Genomic DNA, 12,423 nt, shown 5'->3' on the forward strand with positions numbered 1-12,423 from the left:
TTCATCAGAATGGTTATTTAGGTAAATACTGTTTTCCTGATTACAAACTCTTTACTAGCTTTTAATTTTTAAAGATGAATTCAGTAAAGTAGAAGTTAATAATTTCCCAGGGCAACCATCCCCGGAAGATACCATTCTTAAGTTTGTTCCTGTGGGTGCCAGAATTATTTCTTCTTGGTGAGTAGCAACCAAAAGCACTTGTAGTTTTGTATCAAGATATAGGGTGATAGATAGATAGATTGATAGATAAAAATTAATGGATGGATAGAGATACAGATAGATGGATACATAGAGATAAATGGATAGATATACAGATAGGTAGATAGACAGATAGATAAAAATAAATGGATAGATAGAGATACAGATAAATAGATGGATAGATGTAGTTAAATGGATATACAGATAGATAGATATAAATAGATATAGAAATGAGACTTCCCTGGCGGTCCAATGGTTAAGACTCTGCACTTCCACTGCAGGTGGCGTGGGGTCGATCCCTGGTCTGGAAACTAAGATTCCCACATGCCGTGCAGCCAAAATAATAATAATAATAATAGATATAGAGAGACAGACAATATAGATCTGTCTGTGACTTGCTTTTTTCCAGACTGATCTTGTAAAAACACAGCTTGGACCCTATCCTCCAAACCTGTCAACCTCCAGATCGAGTCCACACTCCGTAGCTCCAGGCCATTAGCTCCTGATCCCCACCTCCTGATGCCTCCCACCTCAGGCTCTCCTCACGGCATGTACCAATCTGCTGCACACCTCCCTTCACTGACCGTGCTTGTCAGAAGTAATGCTAACCGCCTGCCCCCCTTCTGACCCCATCGAGTGGACATTTGTTGTCCACCCAGACCTGTTTTCGTGGGAATTCCTTGGGGGGGAGGGCGGGGACTTGACAACAGTAGAGACAGGGGAGTAGGTGTTGGGTGTGTGTGCTAACTGAGTCAGGGTGTCAGGATAGTCTGAGGAAGTGGCATTGAAGCCAAGTGCTCAAGGATAAGAAGGTGGGGGAGAGTGGGCCAGTGGAGGGCACAGCAAGTGCAAAGGCCCTGAGGTCAGAATACACTGTCCTTAGTGTGACTTGTGCGCAGTGGCCCCAACACAAAGGAGATGCAGACATTGACATATCTCCAAGAGTCTTGGACAGATTATCAAAAACAACAACAACATTTGGGACTTCCCTGGTGGTCCAGTGGTTAAGACTCCCTGCTTCCAATGCAGGGGGCACAGGTTCAATCCCTGGTGGGGGCACTAAGATCCCACATGCCACGCAGCTTGGCCAAAAAACAAACAAAGAAAACAACAACAACAAAACAACAACGTTTAGATCTGAAGCAAGCTGTAAAGGAGTTAGTGGTATCCACTCAAGGGATGAAGCCGGGAGGGTGGGGGGAAGCTGCACATTCAGACTGGAGGGAAGAGCGTATCGTGCAAGCGAGTCCCTTCATTCCATCCTTCCCCAGATAATTCTTGAGCAGCTGCCTTTGTGGGCCCCAGATTCTAAATGCCAGAGAAACAGCAGCAAACACCACCGACTGCAGACACTTCTTGTCGCCTCAGACCTCATTCGGGTGGGGAGACAGACTGAAAACAAGATAAGCAGAGTTTGGTTCATCAGGCAGTGATAAGGGCTACTGAGAAAACTACAGCAAGTTAAGAGGGAGTCAGGATGGGGGTGGGAGGGATGCTTTTTAGATAAGTTAAAGGAAATGAAATACAGTGGGAGGGAGCCACGGGGGTAGCTGGAGAAGGAAGAGCCTTCTAGGAAAATGGAACAGCAAGTGCCAAGGCCCTGAAGTCAGAGCGAGGGCTCCTATTCCAGGAAGGGTGAGAAGGCCAGAGGAGTGGTGAGAGCTGGGGCAGAGAGGGGAGGGGAGGGCAGGGAGGAACTCAGCCATGGGATTGACGTTGGTGTTGGGAAGCAAGGCAGGAGTGGAGGGGGAGGGAGGCTCAGAGCCAAATCCAGATCCACCTCCACAGAAAATCAGCAGAAGCAGGCTCCCCTGGGTGAATGGAGGGAAAAGAGTTTACTCAGAACCCCAGAGGTGACCAGAGAGATATAGCCAAGGAGTCACAAGTTTCATTACCCACTCCGCAAGAAGTCTGATTTCTTTTCACGTGCATGTGCTTTTGTACTTTTTAATTTAAAAGATATAGAAAATGTTAACATTGGACAAACTTAAAAAATGGTATCAGTAGGGAATTCCCTGGTGGTCTAGTGGTTAAGACTCCACGCTTCCACTGCAGCGGGCTATGGGTTTGATCCCTGGTCGGGGAACTAAGATCCCTGTGTGATGCACAGCATGGCCAAAAAAAAAAAAAAAAAAAATGGTGTCAATAGCATCCCATTCTTCAGAAGACACATGTAGGCATAGAAAAATTAATGGAAAAAAATTACTGAATAGTCACTCTCTAGGCAGACGAGTGTAATCATTTTCCTTGTGCTTTTCAGTATTTTCCAACGTTTCTTTCAAGACCAGGTAATACGATATGACAGTAAATATTATAATTTTGTGTGATCTCAAAAAAATACAGAAAGCGTAGAAGATAATCCCTCAAACACCCCCAGACCTGCCACATGAAGAAGCAAATGTTAACATTTGGTCCTAGTTGCTTCAGATAATTTTTTTTTTTTTCCTTTTCTGTGAAAGGAAACAGTAGGGATAAAGTTGAAGCTCCCTTCCTGACACTCCCTTGTCCCTGAGCCCCAATTCCATTCCTCTTCCTGTCTCCCCAGAAAACAATCACTGCCCTGGATCTGTGATGAGGCATTTGTTTCCCATGTTTACATTCAGACCACAGATATGTTAGGAGGAAGTGTGCATTTATTCTGCTGGCAAAATAACAGTGCTTTTCAAGCAAAAATCCAAACAATACATAAAGTATAAAATGGAAAGAGAATGCCCCACCCCACCCCCAAAGAATGGAAAGTAATTAACAGCTAGAATACAAATTTCGCCAGCACATGGGGCCCCAGCGGAGCAGGTGTTTCCTATCTGTCTTGTTCCCTGCTGGGTCTGCCAGTACTGGACATACAGCAGGTGCTCAGTGCATGTCGAATCCATGTTTAAGTTTCTTGGATCATGCCTATTTTCAAAGTAAACTGTTTTATTTTGGAGTAATTTAGATTTACAGGAAAATTGCAAAAAAAAAAAAAATGCAAAGAGTTCCAACATACACCTCACTGTTGGCCTCTATGGCCAGCATCATCTGGAACCATGATATACCTGGAACCTACCTATACGCGATTCTGTTTCTTAGTTGTGTTACTATTCACAGAACTCCAGGCTTTGTTTGGATGTCACCAGTTTTTCCACAAGTGCCCCTTTTCTGTGACAGCCCCTCAAAAGTTGCTTTTTCATGACTGGGCCATTTTTGCAGAGTTCTAGGCAGGTATTCTGTAGAATATCCCTGGATTTGGGTGTATCTGGTATTTTTCGCATCATAAGCCTGTGGTTACAGGTGACTGGGGAGAAACCCAGGAGGTGAGGGGCCCTTCTCATGACATTATGTCAGGGCCACGTGATATCAATAAGACATCACTATGCTGTTCACCTGGATCATCTGTTAGGGCGGTGTCTGCCAGGTGTCTCCGCCAGAAAGTTCTCATCTTTTGCTTTCCCACACTTTACTCTTCAGATGAGACTGTTTTGCGTCCTGCCCACCTTCAAAAGGAGGCGGGAAGGGTTGCAGCCCCAGCTCCTGGAGGGGTGCTTCAACTTAAATTATTTGCAACTCTAAGTAAGCTTGCACTCTTCGGCCTCACACCTAAAGACCAGGAAACTGAGGTTGAAGATGACAGACTTCCTCACTAGAGGGTGGCGCAGCCCGGGGCTGAGGCCCCACCCAGCGCTGCGATGGTGGGGGCCGTGGGCGCCCCAAGTGCGCAGGCAGGTGGAGACTCTGCCTGCGTGGGGACAGGGGGAGGAAATTGGGTCCCCGAGCCACCTTGCCCGGCCGAGCTGCAGCCCAATCGGCAGGTCTGGGCCGCCCTCCAGGGAGCGTTACCTCCTGTTACAGAAGTGCGCCCCGCAGGCGTGGTGGCGCGCGCAGTGGCCCAGCAGCATCCCAGGGCGCGCCGGCCTGGCCAGGAGGCCCAGAAGCCCACGTTTGCCGCCGGGGATCACCTGGGCCGCCCCCTGCCCGCCGGCAGGGCTGGCTAGCTGCCGCCTCCTTAAAGCCGGGGTAGCCCCGACGGCTATCACCCCGCACTCCTGCAGCTCGGCTGGCTGGCGCGGCAGCGCCTGGCCTTGACCCCCGGCCCAACCTTTGCCAGGTGAGACCGCCCGGCGGCGGGAGGTCTCCACCCGGAGGAGGGGTCTCCGCCGGCCCTCGTGACCCACTTCCTGTTTGTCGGGGCTGCGGGGGCGGGAGGAGCGAGCAGCCAGCCTGTGTCTTCAAGCCGTGAATGAGGGGCCCTCATCCACTCTCGCAAGAGACTATAGGGAACCAGCGTGAGTGTGCAGGGGGCAATCAGGGCCGGGAGGAGGGAGACAGGGAGGGGAGGGGCAGGTCAGACCGGCCTCAAGTGCAGGGGCCCCGCTGCCCCATAGCCTGCCCCCCTGCCCTCGGGGTCTGAGGGTGTGAGGGTCAAAAGTCTGTAGTCACACGGCTTGTCACCAGCTGCCTTCTGCCTGGGTTCCTCCTGCAGGAATGGGGGGTGGGGCAGAGAGGAAGGTGTGGGCAGGACTTCCTGGAAAAGGGAGCCCCTGCTGTTTGGGGGAGGGGGGGTGACCCTGGGACTCGAGCGCAGATGTTGTCAAACACACCTCACACACCGGACCTACAACTCAGCTGAGAGACACAACACATAGACACACAACTCCGCTCGGGCACAAGACAGGGACACACAAGTCCTCGTCCCACACACACAGTTCCACTTGAGGACGCAGGCGCGCGTCACAGGCTTGCCACACAGGCCTTGCCAGCTCAGTGTCCACAGCCACGGGGACATGGGACTCCCAGGCACACAGCAGACATGTGACCGAGGCAGGCACGCTTGGCTACACGCAGAAAACAGCTCAGACACACCCAGGCACTGGCAGACAAACACGTCCGCGGAGGACACGGACACACACACGGGAGGTGCCTGGCTGGGGCGCACAGATAGAGCTGCGCACACAGCACACACGAGGCCCACGACACAAACGCGCTCCCGTGGGCAGACGCAGAGCCTGTGGGGCAGGCGCGGCTGCACTCATAGGCCAGACCCCCCCACCCCAACTCCGCCTCGAATCCCGTGTCGGGCCTCCGGGGAACTAACTCCAAGGCTCACATGACCCAAGGGGAGGGCTTCTGGAACAGTTGGCGGAGAAACTGCATCATCCTCTCTAATGATCCATTTCCGCCCCCAGGGAATAAAGGCTCAGTGACGGCCAGTTCTGCTCTGGAGCTCACCTGCCTCTCTGAGCCCCCAGCCGACTGGCTTGTGCCTCCCCCAGGGTGAGTGCTGGGCCCCGCATCCCTACCCTTCCCCGCCCCACTGGCTGGACCCTGCTCGCCCCTCGACCCTCCCAGCCAGCTCTTGCACTCAAGTCCCGGGAACTAGGGAGCCAGGCCATCCCTGCAGGGGGCCGTCTCCTCCTTTCTCAGAACAGGGCAAGTGGGGATCTCAGGGCGGGGTCGGGGGGGGGGGGCATGCGGCCCATGCCCCAGACGCTTGTCTCTCCCCTCCCAGATGGACACGTGGACGGTGCTGCTCGTCCTGCAAGCCTCGCTGGTGCTCCCCCTGGTGCTCCCCCGGGCTGCCGGCATCAGTACCAACACCCGCACCGCCCCCGCCCCTGTCCTGCGCTTTGTTGCCGTGGGTGACTGGGGAGGGGTCCCCAATGCCCCGTTCTACACAGCCCGGGAAATGGCCAATGCCAAGGAGATTGCCAGGACCGTGCAGATCCTGGGCGCAGACTTCATCCTGTCCCTGGGGGACAATTTCTACTTCACTGGCGTGCAAGATGCCAACGACAAGAGGTTCCAGGTGTGCGCCACTGGAGTAGGTGTGGAGGCGGGGGGACGCGTGGAGAAGCCACTCGATCTTTTGACTCTGGAGAGGGCAGAGGGAAGCTGACACTTGTAGACACCTAGCACACTCATTATCTCCCTTGTACATAGCGCCTGACTTGGTGGGAGCATCCGATGGCTGCTTGAACCTGGGGGGGCGGGGCTCCCTTCTCTGTCTGCTGCAGGAGACCTTTGAGGACGTGTTCTCTGCCTCCTCACTCCGCAACGTGCCCTGGTACGTGCTGGCTGGCAACCACGACCATCTGGGGAACGTCTCGGCACAGATAGCCTACTCCAGGATCTCCAAGCGCTGGTGAGTCTGCCCCTCCTTCTATCCCTCCGCCAGCCTCGCTCAGGTGGGCAAAGAGATCCATCAGCCAGAGCTGAGCCTGGGGCTTCTCTGCCCAAGACGGGCGCCCACCACCTCCATCCCATCCACAGGAACTTCCCCAGCCCTTACTACCGCCTGCGCTTCAAGATCCCACGGTCCAACGTGTCCGTGGCCATCTTCATGCTGGACACAGTGACACTGTGTGGCAACTCAGACGACTTTGCCAGCCAGCAGCCCGAGAGGCCCCGCAACCCGGCGATGGCCCGCACGCAGCTGGCCTGGATCAAGAAGCAGCTGGCGGCGGCCAAGGAGGACTACGTGCTGGTGGCCGGCCACTACCCCGTGTGGTCCATCGCCGAGCACGGGCCCACCCACTGCCTGGTCAAGCAACTGCTACCGCTGCTGACCACGCACAAGGTCACCGCCTACCTGTGTGGCCACGATCACAACTTGCAGGTGAGGGAACTGAGGGTGGGGCGAGAGCCTGGTAAGGGATCCCCAGCCCAGCCACTGTGCCACATGGCATATTGGGGTCCTCCTCCTGTTTGGGAGCCCCCTGAATGTCACTCTCTCTCAAACTCTATGCTCGCTCACCAGGAAACAGCCCAAAGTTCCCTAAAAGCCGTCTCACAGGTCCCAGTTGACTATTGGTTGCTCAGATCAATACACTCTCACAGGTGGGAAAACTGAGGCCCAGGACAAGAGGGGGTGGGGTATGTCCCCTGCTCAAGGTGACTCTGTGGTCCATCACAGGCCTGACCCTGGACTCAAGACAGGTAGACACCAAGCCCGTGGTCAACCTCACTGAGGGGCTGGGGGCTCCAGTGACCCTGCTTCCTCTGTCCACAGTACCTTCAGGATGAGAATGGCGTGGGCTTCGTGCTGAGCGGGGCCGGGAACTTCATGGACCCCTCGAAGAAGCACCTGCGCAAGGTCCCCAACGGCTACCTGCGCTTCCACTACGGGGCCGAGAACTCACTGGGTGGCTTCGCCTACGTTGAGATCAGCCCCAAAGAGATGAGCGTCACTTACATCGAGGCCTCGGGCAAGTCCCTCTTCAAGACCAAGTTGCCAAGGCAAGCCAGGTCTGAGCACCAGCACCGACGGGGGCTCCACGCTGGGGCCTGAGTTAGGGGCGCCTCCCTGCTGGTGGGTGAGTGGGCCCTGCTGGGACCCCCTGCCCATGGGCAGGCTTTCTCAAGGGCCGGTGGTGCTACGGCAGAGCAGGAAGGAGAAGGACAGATGAGAAACTGTGGTGCCACATGGCCTTTGTGACAAGGATGCCCACATACATGAAAGAAGCATGGACACGTGTTCCGGCCAGAGTGCCAGGCCCCTTGGCCGGGCTCGCCCAGCCTGAGTTCCGGGCATTGGGGGACAGGGAGGGAAAGCCCTCCCCTGGATCAGACATCCTTCTGTCACTGCCAAATAGTCAATAAAAAAAATAGTTGCAAAGGCTGAACGTGTATCACGAGCATCCCTTTCCTCACCTCACTGGCGAGATGCATCACCTGGGTTTGAAAGGGTCGGGGCTCCCCCACTTGCTGTTCTGCATCTCCATCTCTAAGCCTCATCCATAACCAACTGGCCTCATACATGGATGCGATTTTAAGTAAAGACCAAACAGAAAGAAGGGTCCATCGTGAAGAAAGCCTTCCTCCCCCATGCTCACCTCCCTAAGAACAGCCATCATCATGTTCTTTCCTTCCATAATAAAAGCATCCTCCTTTTTTCACACAAAGCATCACAATGTATACGCCGTTCTGCATGTGTTTTTTCTTTTTTCCTTTTTTTTTTTTTTTTGGCGGGATCTTAGTGCCCAGGGATCGAACCCATGCCCCTCACAGTGGAAGCACGGAGTCTCAACCACTGGACTGACAGGGAGGTTCTTTTTTTTCTTCTGGGGTGGGGGGGGTTCTATTTAACCACAAGTGAACTGATCATATCAGAATATTCATTTTTGTACATTTCACTGTGGCATCGGTGCTATTCATATGGTTCGAAAATCTAAACTGTAGAAAGGTAAAATATCTCACCCCCTTCCCATCTGTCCCTCCACCTTTCCGGAAAGGAAATAGCTTTTTGTAAATGCCTTGGGCTTCCTTGCAGGATTTCTGTGCGCAAATGAAAGCAAATCTGAACGGTTTTTTCCTCCCCTTTCCCACTGATCTGCACCTTGCTGTTTTGGTATTGGTTTTGTTTTCTTTTTCAAACCAACTTCATTGTGGTCTAATGGACACTTTTTGAAAGTCTGCTGTTCAGTAAGTTTTGACAAAGGCACACACCCACAAACCCACCACCACAATCAAGATACAAGCATTTCCTGCACCCCCAAAGGTTCTCTTCTGCAATTTGCTGTTTCTGCCTGTTGTACCTGGAGATCTGCCCATCAGCCCTCTGGGGGAGCTTCTTTCTGCAGCTACAGAGGCCCCACTGTGTGCCAGTCCCCAACTGTCTATCTAAACAGCCATCTACTGAGGGTCGCCTGGATTGCTTCCAATAATTTTGCTATCCCCAAGCAACGCTGCCATAAATGACCCACACATTCATTTCCTACATATGCAGATATGCTTGTAGGATAAACCAGATACATTCCCAAGAGCAGGATTGCCCTGCTTTTTGACAGCCATGGAGTTTCTGCCTTATGTCACCAGCTCTTTGCTGGGGCCTGCGGAAATCTTTTCCAATCATTCCCTCTTACCAACATAGTTGCAGTGGACACGCCTGGACCCATGCTTTTGCACATCTGTGCAAGTACGTACGGAGGAAAACTTCCAGAAGCAGAATTATTTCAGGGCCTGTTGCTGCCGAGGAACGCAGAAAGCAGCATACTCACCCTGAACTGAAAGCTGCAGAGAAACCCAGTTCCCCTCGGGGCTTGAGTTGACTAACACCCACCACAAACAGCCTGAGCCAGCCAGTCACAGGAACTGCTCTCTTGGCCTGCCCTCAATGGCCACTTCAGCTGCTACGGGGCCAGGGACCCAATTGTTTGGGTCTAGCTGCCTGCCCACCTAAATAGAATGAAATAGCACCCTGGGTAAAATAAGTGAGGTTACTGAGTTCTGGACAATGGGGGTGCAGCTGTCTCCTGAATCAAGCATCCTTTGGTCACTGCCAAATAGTCAATAAAAGAATACCTGCAAAGCCTGAAGGTGTGTCACGAGCATCCCTCGCCTCACCTCTCTGGGGAAAGGGACTTGATGGAAGTGGCACCTTCTGTTTGCTACTTTGTAGCAGTCAACACTGCTGAATTTGTTACAAGGTAACATGTGTTACTATTAAAATTAAGCAAAGCTGTCTTACCAGAATGCCAGCCCTGAGTTCCTTCCAGCTGACATTACCACCCACCAAGCTCTATGCCAAAAACACCCGCCATCCCTTCTAATCCTGACCCCGGAGGAAAGGGCCAGTGTCATCCTGGCTTCTCAGAGGACAGAAACTCGACAGATTAAGTCAGGTGCCCAAGGTCTTATCCAGGAAGCGTCAGACCCTCAATCTTAACCACAACAGTCAAGGCAGCTCACGGCCACCCTGCCTCTTCCCACTGACTCAGAGGCTCCAGGCAGGCAGGGGTCTGAATCAGAAGTCAGCCCAGTGTCCCTGTTTGCAGGGTCCAGAGTGTGGAATTAGCCCAACATCCCAGTTCACAGGGCCCAGAGGGTGGAAAGGAGAAGTGACACATCCAAGCTGACACAGGGAACTAGTGGCAGGGAGGGGGATTGGCCCCCCCCTCCTCCACAATGGCCAAGCACGTCTACCAAGCACCAAGGACCAAGTCCTGTGCCAACTCAAGGAGCACCCAAAGGAATAAGGCAGGGTAGACACATGCCCTCATAGAGGGCTTCCTTCCAGCTCAGGGGACAATGTCAGCCAGCACACGGCCATGGTTAGAAAGATGCCTTGTAGGAAGCAGCCTAAGTGTCCACTGACAGATGAATGGATAAAGAAGATGTGGCACATATATACAATGGAATATTACTCAGCCATAAAAAGAAATGAAATTGAGTTAATTGTAGTGAGGTGGATGGACCTAGAGTCTGTCATACAGAGTGAAGTAAGTCAGAAAGAGAACGTAGAGAATGGACTTGAGGACATGGGGAGGGGGAAGGGTAAGCTGGGACGAAGTGAGAGAGTAGCATTGACATATATACACTACCAAGTGTAAAATAGCTAGCTAGTGGGAAGCAGCCGCATAGCACAGGGAAATCAGCTCAGTGCTTTGTGACCACCTAGAGGGGTGGGATAGGGAGGGTGGGAGGCAGTCGCAAGAGGGAGGGGATATGGGGATATACGTATGCATATAGCTGATTCACTTTGTTATAAAGCAGAAACTAACACAACACTGTAAAGCAATTACACTCCAATAAAGATGTTTTTTTAAAAAAAGATGCCTTGTAAATTACAGGAAATAAGATGGCAGAATTCCTGAAGACCAGTCACAGAGTCTCATCTCTTCCCGCTTTTCCCGAGCAACTGCATCTGATTCAACCATCATGGATATTATCATCTCCCCACTCCCCTCCTCACACCAGGTGCTGGGCCTGACACCGGCACCCTCACTCAGCCAGGAGGTTGTCATTGGAGAGTCAGGCCACATCCACCCCCTCAACAGCCTCCACGGCCAAGACTCATGAATAGCAAGGTGAGAAAGCTGCCTTGCCAAACAGCAAAACGCACTGTCATCAAAACAGCATGACCCTGGCTCCGGGAAAACATCCAGAGGGAATCCAGAAACAAATTCAAGAACACATGAGAGCGTGATGTAGGTTAAGGTGGCATTACAACTTCCCAGGAGAGATGTTATCTGCCTTGTCGGTTAGCCCAGAACAAAACACAACCTGAACCCTACTTCAGACCGTATACAAAAATGAATTCCAGAGGAATCACATGTTTTAGTGTAGAAATAAAATACAGTAGAGTAAATCAACTACCCTCCAAAATAAAATAAAAATTAAATTTAAAAAAATACAGTAGAAAACGAACATCCACACAAAGATCTGAATGAGACAGTACATAGTAGCTTTATTCATAATTGTCCCAAAATGGAAACAACCCAAATGTCCATCAGTAGGTGAAAGGATAAACAAACTGTGTCCATCCATACAACGGAATACAACTCAATGATAAAAAGGAACAACTACTGATAAACACAACATGGACATAGGGAATTCCTTGGCGGTCCAGTGGTTAGGACTCCACGCTTTCCGAGGACATGGGTTCAATCCCTGATGGGGAACTAAGATCCCACAAGCAGTGTGGCAAAAAAAAAAAAAAAAGGACACATCGCAAACGTACTGAGCTGAGTAGAAGAAGCCAAATTCAAAAGGCTACGTTTTGTATGATTCTGTTTATGTGACTTCCTCAAAAACACAAAGCTATAGGAACTGAAAACAGATTAGTTGGTGTCAAGGGCTGGGGGTGGGGTAGGGATTGACTACAAAGAGACATAAGGAAACTTCTTGGGGGGATGGAAACATCACTATCATGATTGTGGTGATGGTTTCACAGTTGTATGTATATGTCAAAACGTGCAGTTTATTGTCTGTCAGTTATATCTCAATAAAGATGTGAAGGAAGGGAGGGAGGAAGGAAGGGAGGGAGGGAAGGAGAGACAGAGAAAGAAAGAGAGGAGAGAAAGGAAGGAAGGAAGGAAGGAAGGAAAGGGAGAGAGAGAGAAGAAAGGAAAAGGGAAAGAAAAGACACAAAAAACCTATGAACCTGGCAATCATGAGTGAATATAGGATTGTCCATATATACTACGGCAGAGTCACACAATAATTATCTGTATGTGTATTGACCATTAAGTGGAAATAGCAAGGTGCAAGTAACATGTATGGTATGATCCCATCCTGTGTGTATCCAGGTTTGTACAAGCACGGAGAAGGGGTCCTCCAGAGAGGCACTGCCAAGGGTTAAGCTTGGCAGTTCCGAGAGTAACACTGCCCTCTAGAGGACTTCTTGGAGATAGGTCTATTGGAAATACATCGATAGCTCTCTTGACAAGTTACTTTCCTAAACACTCCAATGAAAGAGCTCTTATCAAGATTGCCAGGGACCAAACACTTGCCTAAGTCAACAGCCAATTC

The 12,423-nt window shown here is 51.5% G+C and overlaps 2 protein-coding genes across 2 annotated transcripts in view; one reads left to right on the forward strand and one right to left on the reverse strand.

Annotated features, from left to right (window-relative positions):
* PRKCSH (protein kinase C substrate 80K-H) overlaps positions 1–12,423 on the reverse strand; it is a 141,073-nt gene that overhangs the window by 34,284 nt on the left and 94,366 nt on the right. The window lies entirely within an intron of this gene.
* ACP5 (acid phosphatase 5, tartrate resistant) lies at positions 5,365–8,015 on the forward strand. The gene is made up of 5 exons (XM_007168911.3): positions 5,365–5,448; positions 5,684–5,980; positions 6,189–6,316; positions 6,445–6,790; positions 7,184–8,015. Exons 2-5 carry the CDS (start codon positions 5,684–5,686, stop codon positions 7,460–7,462), a joined length of 1,050 nt encoding a protein of 349 aa, XP_007168973.1. The 5' UTR covers positions 5,365–5,448; the 3' UTR covers positions 7,463–8,015.

The sequence above is a fragment of the Balaenoptera acutorostrata genome, chromosome 2 (assembly GCF_949987535.1).
Source record: "Balaenoptera acutorostrata chromosome 2, mBalAcu1.1, whole genome shotgun sequence".
NCBI classification, from domain to species: Eukaryota; Metazoa; Chordata; class Mammalia; order Artiodactyla; family Balaenopteridae; genus Balaenoptera; species Balaenoptera acutorostrata.